General features: G+C 42.4%; 2 protein-coding genes across 5 annotated transcripts in view; both read right to left on the bottom strand.

Annotated features, from left to right (window-relative positions):
- Positions 1-20426, bottom strand: part of LOC123507803 (NIF3-like protein 1) — a 23833-nt gene that overhangs the window by 2967 nt on the left and 440 nt on the right. For 2 of the 4 annotated variants that reach the window (XR_006675792.1, XR_006675793.1), the window contains exons 2-9: positions 11868-11985; positions 11456-11560; positions 9913-10051; positions 4199-4307; positions 2846-2993; positions 2592-2709; positions 1282-1420; positions 490-808 (exon numbers count right to left, since the gene is read on the bottom strand). Coding sequence is in view for 2 of the 4 variants with exons in the window: in XM_045261007.1 (XP_045116942.1) it covers positions 540-808; positions 1282-1420; positions 2592-2709; positions 2846-2993; positions 4199-4307; positions 9913-10051; positions 11456-11560; positions 11868-11926 (1086 nt within the window). In the remaining 2 variants the exon portion in view is untranslated. Of the gene's footprint in view, positions 1-426; positions 809-1281; positions 1421-2591; positions 2710-2845; positions 2994-4198; positions 4308-9912; positions 10052-11455; positions 11561-11867; positions 11986-20426 lie in introns of those variants that run through there. The other 2 variants (XM_045261007.1, XM_045261008.1) reach the window with 2 other exon arrangements.
- The window catches only part of LOC123507804 (probable cytosolic iron-sulfur protein assembly protein CIAO1), an 8290-nt gene continuing 362 nt past the window's right edge, over positions 12499-20426 (bottom strand). The window contains 2 exon segments of the mRNA XM_045261009.1: positions 12499-14700; positions 14703-15320. Of these exon segments, the coding sequence (XP_045116944.1) occupies positions 14306-14700; positions 14703-15306 (999 nt within the window). The 5' untranslated portion in view covers positions 15307-15320 and the 3' untranslated portion in view covers positions 12499-14305.

Here is a 20426-nt window from a genome sequence, read left to right as displayed (position 1 = left end):
AAGTTAGAGAATGCTTCACAATCAAATCTGAGCATTTGTCAGACTTGACTAGACTAGAGTGGGCTTTACTCTTAAGACTTTTCTTGCAACTCATCACTTGAGACGAAAAATGAGATGGACTGCTTTTTTGACACTACTAATTCCTCTGCTACAAATAGTTTCTCTTTCTCTGCAAGGTGACCATTTTGAGTAATGTGCAGGGGAAAGATTGTTCCATTATTCATTGATACAAGATACATCACAAAAAAACAAGCAAAGTGGTGGGCTACCAAATTGGAACATATGCAATTCCTGTCTGTGTGACTGTGGCTACTGGCACTGTCACACTGCTGGCAGGTGCCTCAACACTGCACTACTTATGGTACACTGCCGCCTGATGCATGAATATGGAAGGCAACACTGCCAAGGACTGAAACAAAACTAACATTGCTACCTTTTCACTTCATTTGTGGCTACTGTAGACTTCACACATGCTCACTCGAGACATACCTGATGCGAGTCCTGTGATGAAATCCATTGATCAATCAACTTTTTGGAAATTAAATGATCTGAAGTGGATCTCTGTCCTTCTGTGAAATGAGGACATTTACTTTCTCCTCAAAGAGTTGGTGTAGTGTAGGCTGCAGCTCCTTAAGAAAGCCTCGCTCTGAGTTGGAGTGATCAACAAGGATGACGGTGGAGCCTCCGTGTGTTGCATCCAAGACCTCATGGTGACTCATCTCCCCGGTAAGCCACAGGTCAGCACTGGCTCCACGCAGCACCGACACCCCAGACCCAGCACACACTGCCACACTATTGACTTGAGTGTCTGTGGAGAACAATGCACACACTAACCACAAGCTCTTCCAGATGCTGCCCAAGGAATACTAAACGAATAATATAAAGTCTGCTTACTTGCTGCCTTACAGAAAGGAAGACCACTTCGGATAGAGAAGACCATGATGAAGTAATCAATGTGGGAGAGCATTAATAGAGGCCTTGTTTGAACAAGCAAGAAAAATGTTTGGATAGGGACAGGTGGAGGCCCTTCTCCTGAAGCTAGTCCCCTGTAGACACATCCTGAGGTAGCAAAGCTTCAGAGATACACATAGATGAACATTTGTACAGAAAGACTAAAAGAGGGTTATGTAAACACTTTACTTAGTAACGGTTTTCTATATCACTGATCTCATTTAAATTTGTATCCTACAAAGGCTGACCATGTTGGCAAGACAGATAACAAATAGCAAAGATTCTGAATATACCACAAATTTGGTCACCGAGATGAGGCAGTGAACTCACCGAGAGTCGAGCCGTGAGCCAAGGCCACTCGCAGGTGAGGCAAGCCAAGGTGAGTCTTGACCCGGCTGATGGCCTGCTGTACAGTGATTGGCTCTGCCAGGCTGCCCCGCCGCCCTGCACCGTGCCCCACTAAAGGCACCTGCACCATGATAAATATTCTCATAAAGTATTAAAAAGATAAACTTTAACAATTATAAACAAACTTGCAATTCTTTCTCTCACAACTCACCAAGCAGGCAAGACAGCATTCAATATTCTATCAATCAAATGACACAGAAATTCAATGGGACACTTTCATGACATGCTTTTTGGCAAAACACAAGCAGGTACTAACAAAGTCCCTACTATCTATATTTCATCTAAAACTAAAATAACATAGCCATGACTGGATCTTGTTTTTTTCTACTTCTGTAACATCACACACACACACACATGATTTTCTATTAAGAAAAATAAATGAGGAAAATGACAGCAGAATACAGTATTACAACATAATCTTGATAAACTCCAGAAATGGAACCAAAATGGGAAATTAATTAAAACCTCAAAAAGTGCAGTATAATTAAAATTGGAAAGAGCACAAACAGGGTATCAGGATTCTATAAACTCTGAGAAATGGAAACTGAAGAGGTAAAAGTTGAAAAAGACGTAGGAGTGTTTATTACAGAGGACATGTCACCAGCAGATACACAAATTAGCAAAACTGTCAGAGAAACCTACAACTTTTTGAGAAACATTACAATGGCATTCACTTATTTAGATGAAGAAATAGTAAAGAAAATATTAGTCACCCTAATAAGACCAAGACTAGAGTATGCAGCAGTACTGTGGTCACTCAGTACAAAAAAGATTGAAAAAATACAAAGGGCAAGAACAACCCTTGCTGACTTAATATATGAAGAGAGACTGGCAAGACTTGACCTGCCCACACTGGAGTAAAGAAGAGAAAGAGGCGACTTGATAACCACATACAGAATCATGAGGAACACGGAGGCTACTAATAAGGAAGATTTACTTAGAAGGGATACAAGGAATACTGGAGGACATGGAAAGAAACTAAAAAATAGAAATTACAGACAAAATTTCAAGACGAACAGCTTCCCCTACAGGGTAGTGGACACATGGAATGAACTGGACAATGCAGTGGTGTGTGCAAAGATAATGCATTATTTTAAGACACTAAAAGATACAAAGACGGGACAGCACCAATATAGCTCTCCTGTACAATACAACTAGGTAAATAAACACACACACACACACACACACACACACACACACACACACACACATAGAGCATGACTTCACATTACCTTTTCTAGTTTAGTGACCACAAGTTTGGCTGGAGCAGCAGAATTTGTACTGGTCAGACTGACAATGGCAGGCAGATCTCTCTCTCCACAAAGGACCTTCATGCAATTTGTACCATACCTGAAAGTGAACCAAACTTTAGTGGTCAAGTATGAAGAGCTTTCCCTTCACTATCAACATCAGTGAACTAAAATGACACAAGATGGTAAGTGAGACAAGACAATGAGATGCAAATAAGCACTACTTCAATGCTTACTTTAAAACAGTGACTTGCTCCCCAACCTCTTGAGTGACTCTCTGGATCAAGTCCTGAACAGCAGCATCAGACTCCAGGGCTGCCTCCACCTGGTGGCTGTGTGGCAGCGGGACATCCTTCTGCTGCAGTGGAGTCACTTCACCCACATCTGCAATAAAGGTTTTTGTCAAAGTCCTTAACAAAAGTTAGTTAAGCAGGATATTGTAAAAAGTTCATTCTGAAATCAAGTTTGTGGTCTCTAATTAATTCTCTATTTATCAACTCAAATTCAGTCAAATTTCAGAACCACTGTCAATATCTTTCAGTAAACTGTATAACACATATATCTATTGAGTAAATTAGAATAAAGAAAATTACTACATTAACAACTTTGAGAAACATCAGATATGGGTGTGTTCCTAGGGAACTTCAATGTCAGGAGGAATAGTATGACGAGCGTAGGCACAACCATCTTTATTTCTATTTCCAACGTTTCGACATTTCAAGATGTCATCATCAGAGATCTATGATAAATAAACATACAATAAAGATACAATAAAATCAAATAAAATCAAGTAAAACAGTCTATAAAACATATAACCAGTGAGGGTCACACTATGAGAGGGACACAAACAAGTGAGTGTTAAGCAATATGTAGGGGAGACGCTGACAACATGTTATTTAGCTGGGGATTCATAAACTTAATAGACAAAGATTCCAGTGTGCGGAGGTCAAAACTATTACATGATGTTAAAATGTTAAAACTGTTTTTACATACTGGAGAGCCACAAACCTGAGCGTGTTCCCTCACTGACGAGTGAGAGAGTGTTTTACATGGGAGACCTGTTCTGCTTGACTGACCCATATGCTCGTCCACAGGTTTGTGGCTCTCCAGTATGTAAAAACAGTTTTAACATTTTAACATCATGTAATAGTTTTAACCTCCGCACACTGGAATCTTTGTCTATTAAGTTTATGAATCCCCAGCTAAATAACATGTTGTCAGCGTCTCCCCTACATATTGCTTAACACTCACTTGTTTGTGTCCCTCTCATAGTGTGACCCTCACTGGTTATATGTTTTATAGACTGTTTTACTTGATTTTATTTGATTTTATTGTATCTTTATTGTATGTTTATTTATCATAGATCTCTGATGATGACATCTTGAAATGTCGAAACGTTGGAAATAGAAATAAAGATGGTTGTGCCTACGCTCGTCATACTGTTCCTCCTGAACTTTGAGAAATTAAAATTGAATATTATAAAGTTGAGCTTCACCTGTATCACAAATCCTCAAATGTCAGATGAACAAAGACTGTTAATGTATGAAGGGAGATAAGCAAAAGAAGGTATCCAATGTCTCTCAGCTCACCAAAAGCTTTGAGCAACCAGTCGTTGACGCCTCCCTTCAGCGTGTCGTATGCCGTGTGGGGCGAGTACACAGCAATGCCCTTCTCCAGGCAGCACGCAACAATCCTGTCCTGAGCGTGATGGCACAACACAGCACACACGTCAATCATTCATGGGCTTCACACACCTTAACCACTACAGCAAAACTCCATCTAACTCAACACCACCACACAAAGGCTAAATCAAAAAAAGTTATAGAGATATGTACAATACTTAATGAAAGAAGACTTTAGATGACATATCTAGTAGCCATCAAGAAAAGTTAATTCAGAAATCTAGCCCAAAATAAACAATCCAAACAGAGATGTAGAGGTGTTGGATGTCAGCCTGTCTGGTGTTGGCAAAGCAGTGCATCAAGCAGCTGGACTCCTCACTGGGACCTGGGGTGAAGCTGTCAAACCTCAGACACTGACCAAGTGAAAAATTAGCTAATAAAGAAGAACAGGTCTCTAAAGCTCATTGTCCTTGTATCACAAGCATGTAAAAAACATAATGAAATATACTTATGCAAAGGTAGTAATGTTAGGTATGTGTTAAGAAGTGCAGCAGTGTGGGGAACTCAATGGATAGGAGGGTAAGCCAAGGCAGGGTTGGTGGGGCTCCCTACCACTGCCTCCTCACCAGTGTCATAACCACTAACTTCTCTTACAGCAATAGATGAAGCATGGTAATTTGATAATGCATCTTGTCTAAAAAACATTGAGAATTGCTCTTTGTGCATAAGGTTCAACATATCTGGTTGAAATGTGTTGTGCAAGTGCAAGACTGACTTTAGTTCACTTTTCCTTTTCTTATGCACAGCAGACTCTGGAACACTGTACAACAATGGCACATCTCATAGGTATGAACACTAAGCTTCTTTCCCACAAAATTTTACTTTACAGTTTGTCTCATGCATTTAGAGTGTCTACAGTTGTAATGGTTTGTCCTCATCAGAACCCTTGACTGTTCAGCTTCATGCCTTTCAGTCCCCACTTACACTGTCACCCACTTCACTTCCTGCTCCAGAGCATCACTCTACAGCCAGTGCCGCATGACCACATGTATTTACCTATTTACCTATTTGTGTATTACAGGGCCCGAGCTAAGCTCTCTGTGTCCTGTCTCCTTGTCCACTCCTGTCATATCTCTCTTTCATCTGATTGACACACACCGCATCAACGACATCACTACTCAGTTTATTCCACTTATCAATACTACGATGCGGGAAACTGTACTTTCTCACGTCATTTAGACAGATGTCCTTTACTAGTTTTTTTCCATGTCCTCGGAGATGATTACTTGTGGTCACCTTTATCAACTCTCTGTCCAGTATGTCAATCTTGTTCACCAATTTATACATAGTTATCATGTCTCCTCTTGTTCTTCTCTCTTCTAATGTGGTCAGCCCCAGCTTCCTCAGTCTTTCCTCATAGTCTAACTCCCTGAGTCCTGGTACCATCCTTGTTGCCAGCCTCTGTACCCTTTCCACCTTCTTCACATTTTTCTTCATATGCGGTGACCAGAAGCAAGCTGCATATTCTAACTGGGGTCTTATTAAGGTGCATAATATCTTCTTCATCATTCCTTCATCTAGGTAGTGGAATGCAAGGCCAATATTTTGAAGCATGTTATATGTTTTCCAAAATATCTTGTTAATGTGTTTCTCCGGTGACAAAGTGTTTTGCACGGTTACTCCTAAGTCTTTCTCCTCATTGGTCTCTTTAATTTTCTCATCACCCAGCCTGTAATCCCTGTTTGGTCTGTATCTACTTCTTCCCATTTTCATAACATGGCTCTTGTTTATATTAAATTCCATCTGCCACTCTTTACTCCACTCATATATTTTATCAAGATCTTCCTGTAACTTGTTACAATCTTCCACATTCTTTACTCTCCTCATAATTTTAGTATCGTCCGCAAACATGTTCATGTAACTGTCAATTCCTACTGGCATATCATTAACATAAATCAAAAACATGATGGGACCAAGCACTGACCCTTGTGGAACTCCACTGGTTACCTTCTTCCACTCGGACTTCCTTCCTCTCACCACTGTTCTCATTTCTCTTCCCACTAAGTAATTTTCCATCCATTTTGCTAGTTTATCATTTACTCCTCCAATCTTCTTTAGTTTCCACATCAGTCTATTGTGTGGTACTTTATCAAAGGCCTTTCTCAAGTCCAGGTAGATAGCATCCACCCATCCCTCTCTATGTTGTAGTATGTCAGTCACTCTTGAATAAAAACATAATAAATTGGATACACACGATCTTCCTTTTCTGAAACCAAACTGCCTTTCACTCAGAATGTTTTCACTTTCTAGATACTCACTCCACTTAGCTTTAATTACTTCTTCACATACCTTGCACAATATACTAGTCAACGATACTGGTCTATAATTTAACGGTTCCATTCTACTACCATTCTTATATATAGGCACAATGTCAGCTCTTTTCCACTCTTTCGGGACTATTCCTGTTCGTATGGAGGTTTCCACAATATCAAATACAGGGTTCAACAATTGATCCTTACATTCTTTTAGCAACCTCCCAGATATGCCATCAGGCCCCATTGATTTATTAATATCCAAATTGCTTATAATTTTCCTTACATCTTCCTTAGTAACCATGATGTCCTGCATTTGCTTTATTTCCGTAGGCCTTCCTCCCATAAAATGCTCCTCCTTTGTAAACACTTTGCAAAAGTTGTCGTTCAAAATTTCAGCTATATCTCCAGCATCCTCATATACTTCTTCCCATTTTTACCTTTTCTATTGCCTCCCTTTTATTTAGTTTTCCATTTATGAATTTGTAAAACATTTTAGGGTCACTATCACAGTTTTCCACCACCCTCTGTTCATATTCCTTCTGTGCTGTTCTCCTTACTTCAACATATCTATTCCTTGCTGTTTTGTAAACTTCTCTTGATAATACATCACTGTTTTTCTTAAGTTTCTTCCATGCCTTTTCTTTGTTCTTTTTTGCTTCTTCACAATTTCTATTAAACCACTGTTTATTATTTAAAGTCCTCTTTCTGTGATATGGCACAAACTTTTCACAGCAGAGTTATATAAATCCATAAATTTATCGTATTTCAATTGCATATCCCTTTCCTGGTATACCACGGACCAGTCAATTTCATTAAAGAACTCCCTTATATGGTTATAATTTGCCCTAGTATAATTTAATTTTTCCTCCCTGTGTTCCACAATCTTATCTGTGCTTAATTCCGTATCCAGCTCAAAGCTTAGGACATCATGATCGCTTTTCCCCAAGGGACATTCATGTTCAATTTCCTCTTTTAGAGATGCCCTGGTAAATACCAAATCCAACCTTGCTGCAACATCTTGTCCCCTGCACCTTGTTGGTGATCTCACCCACTGTGTCATCAAGTTATTTGTTGCTACCTTTAACAATTCCTCTGCCCACTCACCACCGTTCACCACTTCGTAGTCTTCCCACACTATTTCTTTACAATTAAAGTCCCCGACTATCATCACTCTATCCTTTCTGATGAGTTCTTGCTTCATTCTGTCTAGAGTATTTCTCATCACCATTTGATACTGTTCATATTCCCAAGCACTGGTTCTGGGTGGTATGTATACTGTTATAATATTAATGTCCCTCTTACCATCTGTTATAAGCATACTTATCACTTCCTCATTTCTCTTACTATAGTTCACCTCCTTCACTATCAGATCTTCCTTAGTAAGAACCATTATACCACCACCTCCTTTATTTTTCTATCATTTCTCCATACTTTGTAGTGTTTTACATCAAACCAGTCTAGCTTTATTTCGGCCTTAACTTTGTTTCCACACACACATTATGTCCGGTTCATTGTTTCTTAGGTAATCCATACATTCTAGCCTCTTAGACAGAAATCCATCTATATTCGTGTAAGTCACTTGAATTCCATTCCTAGTCTCTTTCTTCAATGTTTCTGTCAGTGTAATGTCTATTCCGTCTGTTTTATCCACCACTTCTTTAGCCTCCCATTTCTCATCCTCCAAAAAAACTTAGTCTTTCCTCCTCTGTTCTTTCGTCATTCCTCTCCCTCACCTCAGTTACAAGCTCTTTCATTTTCATCTGTTCGTCCTGTGACATATTTCTTCTTATGTAAATTGTTTTGGTCTCCTCAGAGTCCTTAAGTTTCCAAGCCCTCCTCAGCAAGGCCTCAGCTGCCACCTGAGACTTTAATTTCAATTTTAATGGTCTATTTTTACCTTCCTCAAATGCTCCTAGTCTAACACTTTCTTCTACCTCAGCATATAGGCACTCTTCCTCTTCTGAGATCTTATTCAGTAAAGACTTAATCCTGTCATTTTCCTTATCTCTCCTATCTTGCCAGTTCCTGTTTGTTTCCTCCCTCAATCCTGTTATGATCACGCATTTTTTTTTTCACTCTGTGTAATCACTTTATTTTCTTCTTCCTGCTTTTTCATTATCTCCCTAAAGGACTTTTGTACTTCCTGGTGTTCTTGCTTCACTTCTTTCATCTTAGCATCTATTAGGTTAAGGCATTCCTCTTTCCCCAGGTCCCCTTCAGATATTTTCTTCTCCATTTCGAGGAGTTTAACCTTCATCTCGTCACATTGTTTCCTTAGCTGTTTGTTTTCTTTCTCCATTTCAACTTTTTCCCTCAACAACTCTTTGTTCTCTATCGTTAACTAATAGATTTCTTTTTTGAAGGACTCGTTTTCCGCTAAACTCTATCCAGTTTTTCTTCTATGGAACTAATGCTTAGAAACTTACTTTCTAATGCCTGGATTCTTGCATCCATGTCGAATTTTTCAAGTCTTCTTGGAGTGGTAACAAACCTACAGCTGATAAGAAAAACTACAGTAAAAGTCTGTTAATACAAACACTGATAATTTAATTTTAACAATAGTCTGAATTTGAGGATGGGGTGAAAACAGTAATCTATAGTCAAAATTAGGTCCCAGCGCAAATTCAAACCAGACACCAGAAGCACCCTAGAAGTGAAAGGTGGGAGTAACCACTGTTACCGACACTAGCCTACCTCCAACCAACCCAATACGCCATATTCCTACCCACCATAATTCACATCATTTTTTATCACTCAACACTTTATTACTCATGTACTGTATAGTGTTTTCAGAAATACATCCTGATAACCTGACAAAACCAACAATTTGACACACTCCTGCTCGAATTAACAGAGAGGCGGTGGCGCAGTGGATAAGGTGGCGAGCGTGGGATCGGGCAGACATCGACGCGTAAGTTCGAATCCCACCATGTACAGCTTTAAAACACTTTGCCATTTGTCGAGTGGTTTAAAGTTACCAACAAGTCCCCATGATACCCAGGTTTTAGGTGGTTACACTAAAGATGCACTTGGGTAGTGATATGGGCCTTAATATGGGCACCATTATAAATAGAATTGCCTGTGCTACTAATGGGTGGAAGCTGAACAGTGCTTACTATACATACTCTTCAAGTATGCCTACAGAAAAAAAAAAACCACTCCTGCTTGAATTAACAGACATTTACTGTACAACCAACTATTGCAATACATCACTGTTAAGAGCAACATTCTTCACTACAACTGTCACAATGTCCTTTCTTGAGTGGAGACCTGAGGCAATATTGAGTCCTGCCACAAGAAAAGGAAATGAGAAGTAATGGTGTTGTCAGAGCATGTATAAAGGCACAACACTTCCCTCTTGCTCACCTTCCATCCAGTAGTGATTTTCTTGAAGGGCCGGAAGAGAGGTGGGTGGTAGGAGAGGATGAGGTCAGCCTTGTGTTGCACTGCCTCATCCATCACCTCCTCACTCAGGTCATTGGTCAACAGCACAGTTTTGATCTCTCTGCAACAACATCACGTAAGTGCTTTTTTCTTTTCTCTTTTCTTTTCTTGCTTTACACATGTAGTATTTATATTCTAGTAACATATGTTTATAATTAAGTTGCCCAAAAAAGCTGCCTTAAATAATGTGAATTGTCTGTTACAATGGAGTTGTTTCTATGCCATAAACTGATTTTTGGTGTAGATCTGAACCAGCCTCAGCAAGTACCTACAGTGTGTCGTGTGTCACTCACCTCTGCTAAGGCTATACTAAGATCATCATCTAGGACATGCAATCATAACTACCCTACCTCCATAAAAACACACATTGAGAGTATGTATAAAGGCACAAGGGTTTGTATACAAGGTCTGTCCGGAAAGTATCCAGCCATTTACAATTTCAAGAAATGTGTCCAACCTAGGACAACGGCAGCCTGCTCTCCTTCACAGTAGTCTCCCTCGGACCTCACACACTCCTCCCAGCGTCCCTGCCACATTTCAAAACATTTTGCAAGGTCCTCTTTTGGGATCTTCATCAGCTGGCTCATTGCATTCTTTTTAATTTCACCTATGGACTGAAATCTCCTTCCTTTTAATGATTTTAGCTTTGGGAAAATCTAAAAATCATGGAAGGTGTAGGGGACTGAATGAGCTGGGTGATGGAATGTTTTGACAAAAATCCCTGCACAACACATCCACAGCTGTAGGCTAGTGGAGACTGAATCTTTCATCATGATAATGCACCACCTCATTCTTCACATACTGTGCAGCGATTTTTGTCAAAACATTCCATCACCCAGCTCATTCAGCCCCCTACAGCCCAGACGTAGCTCCCTGGGATTTCTAGATTTTCCCAAAGCTAAAGTCACCATTAAAAGGAAAGATATTTCAGTCCATAGACGAAATTACAAAGAATGCGACGAGCCAGCTTTGCAAAATGTTTTGAAACATGGCAGGAATGCTGGAGAACTGTGTGAGGTCCAAAGGAGACTACTTTGAAGGAGAGTAAGGTGCCACACATTTCTTAAAACTGTAAATGGCTGAACACTTTCTGGAAAGACCTCATATAAAAAGAAATAACTAAATATACCAGTAGAAGTATAAATTCAACCCCATGGGAATGTAGAGGGATAGTCACTGCCACTGTCACAACTACCAAACAGTGAAAGCAAAGACTGTTGTAAGCTAAACACTCCCTCTGACCCTTGCACCATTAATATCTATCACATGCAATGACAAACACTCTTAATGGTCTGAGATGCTTCATAGATTCACCTTCCCTGCCACCCACACCACTCTCAAGAAGAGATTACACATGTTCATGGATTCTGATGACAGGTGGGAACAGGTAGACACATTTCATACACTGACTGCCACATGTAGACCTGATGACCTCTTGCAGCTCCTTATGTTGTTATGTCCTCACCTCTGAGTGTATGGCTGCACCAGGAGACCCACGTTGTCCCAGGACTCAGCCAGGGACGGCGCAGCGAAGCGGTTCAGGACTGCCACGATCTCCTTGAGCTCCATGCTGCAGGACAAACCAACTCAGCAACACACACATCAAAAATAGGAATTAACTGTATAATGCAAAGTAACATACATCATACCTAGGAAACAACTCAATAATGCAAAGTAACACACACATCATACACAGGAATTAACTCCCTCTCTCTCTCTTTCTTGCATTAGAAAAGTGGACAGAATAAGGGAACCAATCCCCTGCAAGTTCTTGTGTGACTGATCAGGGACTGGGTGTCGTAAACTCAAGATTCAACAAGGAGAGAAGTGGTGGGAGCAGGTGGCAGGTGGTGGGCCACAGTCATGCTTCGACTCACCTGTAGTGGCGGCAGTGAAAGGTTCTTGCTGTAGGAAGGATGAGTCTCCTTAGCAACATAGACAGCAGCAGCTACAGCCTTCCCTCTCTGGTGCAGTGCAAGCCTCACTTTGCTGTACCTGCCAGAGACAACACTGTCAGGACACCAATGTGTGTGTGTAATTCACCTCGGTCGTCTGCTGGTCACCCAGCCAGTCTTCCCCATTACACACACACACACACAGTGTGTGTGTGTGTGTGTGTGTGTGTGTGTGTGTGTGTGTGTGTGTGTGTGTGTGTGTGTGTGTGTGTGTGTGTGTGAGAGAGAGAGAGAGAGAGAGAGAGAGAGAGAGAGAGAGAGAGAGAGAGAGAGAGAGAGAGAGAGAGAGAGAGAGAGAGAGAGAGAGAGAGAGAGAGAGAGTGTGTGACTTTGGTACTGTCATGAAGGTCTCATGATTAAGAAATAACTCCACACCACAACACAAACACAAGCAAACTGCAATGATACCTTCCCAATTTCCATACCCTCTTTCACATCATAAGATAATTTTGTCACTTGTCACACTTCACAGACACAGAATTCACACTTACCCTCAAAAGTCCCGAGTAATTGACTAAAACCATCGAACATACAGGAAGTGGAAATCACAGTCCTCAATATACAAACTTTATTTATGGATAAGCTTTAAACATTTCATAAATCAGAATAACTTCAATTTATAGTTAAGGGAAGTTAGGATGCTCAGTATAATTTTTTTCTATGCTGTAGTTAATTTTTGTGTTGCCGATCTCTAAGTCTTGAGTTCCGTGATGGTCAGTGGGTGAAGAGTGACAGCAAAGCAAATACACAAAAAAACACAAAGAAGGATACACTTTTAAGCTCCAGGGTCCTTTTATTTATTTTTCCCACCTTTCCACGAGACCCTTACAACACATTGTCGGTGTAAAACAGGTAACAGTTATTTGTCCCTCAAGGCCAGTAGGACTTAGAAGCATCAACACTTTATATACAGCATAGACAGATTAACTCCTTCAGTACTGGGACGTATTTTTACCACAAGTTTTGGGTGTGATTAGATGATTTTACTTACATTAGGAAAGGTCTATGGAGGTCAGAAGATTAATGGCCACAGTCTTTAGTATTTTAGTCCCCCACATAAGTTTCTGAAGCTGTATAAAATCACCAAATACTCAAGAGAATGAATGGGGAAAACATGTTGTGGTACTCAAGGGGTTCAAAAGAAAATGTATCAGTCAACATGTGCAAAAAAAAACCCATCAACTAATCAGAGCTGCAAAAAGGAACACAAACAAAGATGATAATAATAATGGTATAAGCACAATAACAATAATAGTAATAATAGTAATAATGATAATAAAAACAGTTCCCAGTTTCATCCTATCTTTTCAAGCCAAGACACAACAAATCTGCCATGAGTCGTCCTCTGTTCTGTTTTCGTGTACATACTTTTATAAATCTTAAAAGCTCACAGCCCTCGGTTATGTTCCTAAATGGATTAACAACTCAAATGTCTCAATTTAGGTAAGTTTCAGAGCTCTCGGCAGCAAAACTGAATGATATTTACAACATTTCACACTCCGTAAGAAGGCAAGGCAAAACTTCAGTAGGCTCAATATGAGGGTGGTGGTCTCAGTGTCCTGGTAGAGAATGAGATTTACAACATTTCACACTCAGTAAGAAGCCAAGGCAAAACTTTATCAGGTTCAATAGAGGGTGGTGGTCTCAGTGTCCTGGTAAAAGGTGTTCAGTGGCTGCTTCTTTCATACTCCTGGAGTCAACACCACTGCCACTACCCCACGCTACCCACTACCCCTCACCTGCTACTCACACCATTGCTTTGTCCTACTCAGTAATCAAATCACCTGTACACAGGTTATAACTGGCACTTCAAGACACAGCTGTCACTGGTGCACAGAGTTAGCAGGATAAAAGATGCCCAAGAAATGCTAAATAAATACGTAACAATATACATCTTGAGAGAGAGAGAGAGAGAGAGAGAGAGAGAGAGAGAGAGAGAGAGAGAGAGAGAGAGAGAGAGAGAGAGAGAGAGAGAGAGAGAGAGAGAGAGAGAGAGAGAGAGAGAGAGTTTATTGTATATTTCACATATGCAGACTTGGAAAGAAGTGATGACAGTAACCCTGTACCAAGGTTAGTAAAGCTGTGAAGTGTGATGACTTGATCACCTGGTGATGTATAATTGTACACAGAAACTTCTGGTCCCAGATCACCAACACAACTTCACTGGGACACGGACAAGTCTGATGCTGCACAGTTTAAGGAATGAGTCGTCTTTGCTCTTTTGAACATTGTTGACATACACACACACACACACACACACACACACACACATTACATCTGCCACACCCATGATAAAACTAGATAATATAAAAAGAAGGGTGCATCCCAGGTTAGTGTTACTGTTGCTGTTATCAATGGACTCAAAATATGTGTGAGAAGTCCCACAGCTTGATGGAGCCGTCATCACTGGCGGAGGCCAAAAGTCCCACCACGGTGGGATTCCAGGTGACACTGTTAACATCCTCAGCGTGTGCCTGTGGGATAGTGAGCAGCAGGTCAAACACAGGGGCGTTGGGGTCACTGTTTGGCTGCTCCTTGAAGATCCTGATGCAGTCATCCCCGCAGGAGGTGGCAATGGCCCCCGTCAGGCTGCACCAGGAGACGTCGTAGATGGCTCGCTGGTGGAAGCCGGACAGTGTACACACACACTTCCACACCGGGGCTCCCTCGGGTGTGGCAACTCCTTCCTTGTTCCCCGGCAGATACTCCTGCCACACCTTGACAGTTCTGTCGTCAGAGACAGAGGCAAGGCGGTGGCGGACACGTTGAAGGCGATGCTCCAGACGGTGGACTGGTGGCCAGTGAGGGTGCAGAAGACGGTCCAGTCATCGCACTCCTCGCGGTGCAGCTTGACAGTGTTGTCGTAGGAGGCAGAGGCAAGGATGTCTGCCGTGGGGTGGAACACCACCTTCTTCACATCCTGGCTGTGGGAAGGCATGCAGGATGCACACTCGTACTCGTCGTCCTCCGCCACCTCCCACACCCACACCGACTTGTCCCTGGAGCAGGTGGCCAGCAGGGCACCCGATGCAGCCCAGGCCACACTCTTCACCTCATTCTCATGGCCCTCCAGGGTGGCTACACACTCAATATTCTCCTCCCGGCAGTCCCAGATGTTGACCGTTGCGTCAAAGCTGGCCGAGGCCAGGGTGCTGCCTGAGGGTGACCAGGCCACGCTGCGCACCGTGCGGGTGTGTGCCTCAGACAGCACAGTCTTGCACACCCAGGCATCCCCCTCCTTGCTCCACAGCCTTATGGAGTGGTCCGAGCCACAAGAGGTGAGGACGGTCCCCTTGGGGTTCCACGCTACATTCCACACCCGGTCCTTGTGGCCGGTAAGCGTGGCGATGGCTGTGCTCATGTTGCCTCACTCCTCTGTGGAAGGAGAAATAATCAGTCACTTCACCTTCTGCACAGGCTTAGAGGACAGCAGTGGCTGGCACAGGCCTTGGTGGGCAACAGTGTCGCAGGCACAGTGTGCAGGGTGCAGTGTGCACCACTTCCACTGCACAAATCACAACATTATGACATACGCTCATCACTCACCACAACACAACACAATACAATGCACCACAACACAACACACTTTTGCCTTCCACTCTGGTCTTGTTTTACATCTGTGTTTTGTGATGAAAGACTTTCCTTCTTTCTGTTTCTAAACAATGCATTTAATGCCTTCTCATTTCCTTTGGTTATGTATACATCTTATTGCAAAATTCAGTTTCACAACCTTATGCAACCTTGCAACACAAACCGTCACCAAGACTCAATTCTTTGCAACACATCTTGCCAGAGCATCACATTGCAGCAGTAAACACCCCAGCAAAAGTCAGACCTATAGCTTTTGGTTGGTCACTCAGCTCTCGCTGTAAGGGAGGCTGGACAATCATAATTAGTGGATGTCTGACTTGTGAGTGACACACACTGTAGCCTCCCTCATGGTCACCATGACACACTGGTGCTGGACACACCTGGGGCTGATGGCTCCTCAGGCACACAGATTCAAATACTGGCTGTGGTCTGTGGCTGGGAAGAGCAGCCACTCATAATGATTCTTGAGTGCCAATCCTAAAGTGAGGAATTGTGCTAGCTCTGCCACATTAAGGCAACCCTAATCCAGTTCTAGTAAAAATATCAATATAAAGACATTTTGAGAATGAGACAATTTGTTGTACAAAGAGATGACCATTATCATTTGGCTGCATTTAATTGTAATATGACATGAATGCTTCATTTTTGCATATAGTATGATTGCCATGAACTGGTGATTCACACTTGCTCTCTTGACAGCTCACAGATGTCAGTCAACTGTCTTTGTCCTTCCCCTCCTCACACATTCATGACAGCTTCAGGGGAGTCAGGACACCTTTCCAGTGTATCATTTATACAATAAATCTAAAACTGAGGAAAGGTGGAGAGTGGAGAGTAAAGAGGGAAGCCACATAAGGCCACAAGTCCTGGAAGCTGCTCTTATCATGAGTCACTCACTCTATATTAACTGTACTACATAGGTATACTTTTTTTCTTTTTTATGGAGAGAAGGCCAGCCAAGGGTAACACAATGTTGGAAAAAAAAAAAAGGCCCACTTGATGCTGGATCTCTAAAAGATAAGAAGGGTTATCCAAAATTAGGGAGCAAATATCTTGACAACTCTCTCTTAAAATAAGTCAAGTTGGTGGAAGACAGAAATACAGAAGCACACAGGGAGTTCCAGAGTTTACCAATGAAAGGGATGAATGATTGAGAGTACTGGTTAACTCTTGCATTAGAGAGTTGACAGAATAGGGATGAGAGGAAGAAAAAGCCTCGTGCAGCGAGGCCGCAGGAGGATGGGAGGCATGCAGTTAGCAAGATAAGTAGAACAATTAGCATGAAAATAGCGATAAAAGGTAGAAAGAGATGCAACATTTCGGTGGTGAGAAAGAGGCTGAAGAGTCAGTCAGTCAGAGGAGGGGAGTTGATGACACAAAAAGCTTTTGATTCCACCCTATCTAATAAAACTATGTAAGTGGAACTCCCACAGACATGTGAAGAGTACTCCATACAGGGGCAGATAAGGCCCTTATACAAAGTTAGCAGTCAGAGGAGCAAGAAAAACTGGCAGAGATGCCGCAGAACGCCTAACTTCATAGAAGCTGTTTTAGCAAGAGATGAGATGTGAAGTTTTCAGTTAAGATTATGAGTAAAGGACAGACCGAGGATATTCAGTGGGGAAAAATACTAGATTTTCTCTGCCCCAATCAGAAATCTTAGAAAGATCAGAAGTCAGGCATTCTGTGACGTCCCTGCATGATCTGTTGACTTCCTGAAGGGTTGGATGTCTCTGAAAGGATGTGGAAAGATGTAGGGTGGTATCATCAGCGTAGGAGTGGATAGGGCAAGAAGTTTGGTTAAGATCATTAATAAACAATAGAAAGAGAGTGGGTGACAGGACAGAACTCTGAGGAACACCACTATAAATAGATTTAAGAGAAGAACAGTGGCCATCTACCACAGCAGCAATAGAACAATCAGAAAGGAAACTTGAGGCAAAGTTGCAGAGAGAAGGATAGAAGCCGTAGGAGAGCAGTTTTGAAATCAAAGCTTTATGCCAGACTCTATCAAAACCTTTTGATATGTCTAATGCGACAGTAAAAGTTTCACCAAAATCTCTAAAAGAGAATGACCAAGACTTAGTAAGGAAAGCCAGAAGATCACCAGTAGAGTGACCTTGACAGAAGCCATACTGACAATCAGATAGAAGATTGTGAAGTGACAGATGTTTAAGAATCTATTCAGGATAGATTAAAAAACTTTAGTCAAGCAAGAGATAAAAGCTATAGAACGGTCACCCTTTTTGGGAACAGGCTGAATATAGGCAAACTTCCAGCAAGAAGGAAAGGCAGAAGTTGACAGAGAGTTGAAAGAGTTTGGCCAGGCAAGGTGCAAGCATGGAAGCACAGTTTTTGAGAACAATAGGAGGGACCTCATCAGGTCCATAAGCCTTCAAGGGTTTAGGCCAGCGAGGGCATGGAAAACATCATTATGAAGAATTTTGATTGACGACATGAAATAGTAAGAGAGAGGAGAATCATCCAAGGTGGAGTTGTTAGCAAAGGTTTGAGAGAAGAGTTCAGCTTTAGAGACAGAAGAGATGGCAGTGGTGTCATCAGGATGAAATAAAGGAGGGAAAGATGAAGCAGTAAAGTTATTGGAGATGTTTTTGGCATGTCTGAGTTTCAAAGATTTTGAAGGAGTGTTTGGCAAGTTGAAGAACAGACTTGATATGATTCCAGGCAGAAATACAAAGTGCATGAGATTCAGGAGATGGAAAGCTCAAGTACTTTTAGTGGGCAACCTCTCTATCATGTATAGCACAAGAGCAGGCTGTGTTAAACCAAGTTTAGGTTGAGAGAAAGAATGAGGAATGTACGCCTCCATGCCAGACACTATCACCTCTGTTATGCATTCAGCACAAAGAGATAGGTCTCTGACAAGGAAACAGTAATCATTCCAAGGAAAATCAGCATAATACCTCCTCAGGTCCCCCCAACTGGCAGAGGCAAAATGCCAGAGGCACCTCTGCTTAGGGGGATCCTGTGGAGGGATTGGAGAAATAGGACAAGATACAGAAATGAGATTGTGATCAGAAGAGCACAATGGAGATGAAAGGGTGACAGCATAAGCAGAAGGATTAGAGGCGAGGAACGAAAATGCGAATAGAGAAAGTAGAAGGCAACAGAGAAGGGGTTACTGTCAGTTGCCTCAGACAGGTGTTGTTTTACTGATATGCTTATGTTAACATCTATATATATATATATATATATATATATATATATATATATATATATATATATATATATATAAGGCCAGTCTTAAAAACACGTTTTGCATGTTTATGGTGATTCTGATAATTGACTCCCTGGAAAATACTGGTGTTGGTCTCAGCCCGCCTGAAAACTCTGCATTTCCACAGGTCCCCAAGCTTGTTGGAGATGAAGGGGGAGTGGTACTTTCCTGCTATTTTATACAATGATGCCGGAGTTATACCCTTTACCTTTAATTCAAAATATCAGTATTATTATCAGTAACAGAAGTTTGGATTTATCAGTTATCATTGATAGAGACAAATGTATCACCAGTTATCAACTGTCAGTTATTGCCAATAAGGCTGTGATTACCAAATTATATGTTATTAAGATAAATATCTTTTATTGCAGCCAGTTGTGAATACAACACTCTTCCCCCACAGTGAGGTAGGCTCTGCTGCAAGGCTGTGTGCATGTCAGTGTGGCACCCACCACAGTGAGGCAGGCTCTGCTACAAGGCTGTGTGCATGTCAGTGTGGCACCCACCACAGCAAAGCAGGGTCTGCAGCAAGGCAGTGTGAATGTCAGTGTGGCACCCACCACAGCGAGGCAGGGTCTGCTACAAGGCTGTGTGCATGTCAGTGTGGCACCCACCACAGTGAGGCAGGCTCTGCTACAAGGCTGTGTGCATGTCAGTGTGGCACCCACCACAGTGAGGCAGGCTCTGCTACAAGGCTGTGTGCATGTCAGTGTGGCAACCACCACAGTGAGGCAGGCTCTGCTACAAGGCTGTGTGCATGTCAGTGTGGCACCCACCACAGTGAGGCAGGGTCTGCAGCAAGGCAGTGTGAATGTCAGTGTGGCACCCACTACATTGAGGCAGGGTCTGCTACAAGGCTGTGTGCATGTCAGTGTAGCACCCACCACAGCGAGGCAGGGTCTGCAGCAAGGCAGTGTGAATGTCAGTGTGGCACCCACTACATTGAGGCAGGGTCTGCAGCAAGGCTGTGTGCATGTCATGTCAGTGTGGCACCCACCACAGTGAGGCAGGGTCTGCAGCAAGGCTGTGTGCATGTCATGTCAGTGTCGCACCCACCACAGTGAGGCAGGGTCTGCAGCAAGACTGTGCATGTCAGTGTGGCACTTGGCCCAACCACCAGCTCATTTTAAATGTACACCTGTGATTATCTTACTATGGCTTGAAATAGCCATAACAAAATAATCACAGGTGCCACAGCAAGATAATCACAGGTGCACAATTAAAATGAGCTGGCAGTCAGGCCAAGTGCCACACTGACAGGCACACAGCATTGCCGCAGACCCTGCCTCACTGTGGTGGGTGCCACACAGATATACTTGTTTGTCAGAGATGAATATGATGAGAGGTCCAATACTAAACTGTCATTTAATGGGAACTCTTTAAATGCCCTGCAAGCCACCACCACCACCACCTCATCAACTCTGAGCACCACACTTGGCAATAAAATAACCCTATCTTACTTAAGCCATACAGACAAGGACACGTGGCTGGGCAGGTCACAGAGGTGGGGATCACAACAAGGTGCTTTCTTAGTTCCTGCTATCCGTTCATAGGTAGTATTGCCTGACAGACTGGCCAGTGCCCAGCCCTCACAGTCTCACACGGTGTGGCACGGTCCCTCCGCTCTGCTGGTGCCCTGTAAGGCTGTCCAG

Source organism: Portunus trituberculatus, chromosome 23 (assembly GCF_017591435.1).
Source record: "Portunus trituberculatus isolate SZX2019 chromosome 23, ASM1759143v1, whole genome shotgun sequence".
In the NCBI taxonomy this organism is placed as follows: domain Eukaryota; kingdom Metazoa; phylum Arthropoda; class Malacostraca; order Decapoda; family Portunidae; genus Portunus; species Portunus trituberculatus.
Note: the sequence above shows the minus strand (reverse complement) of the source record. Positions and strands in the feature narration are given on the sequence as shown.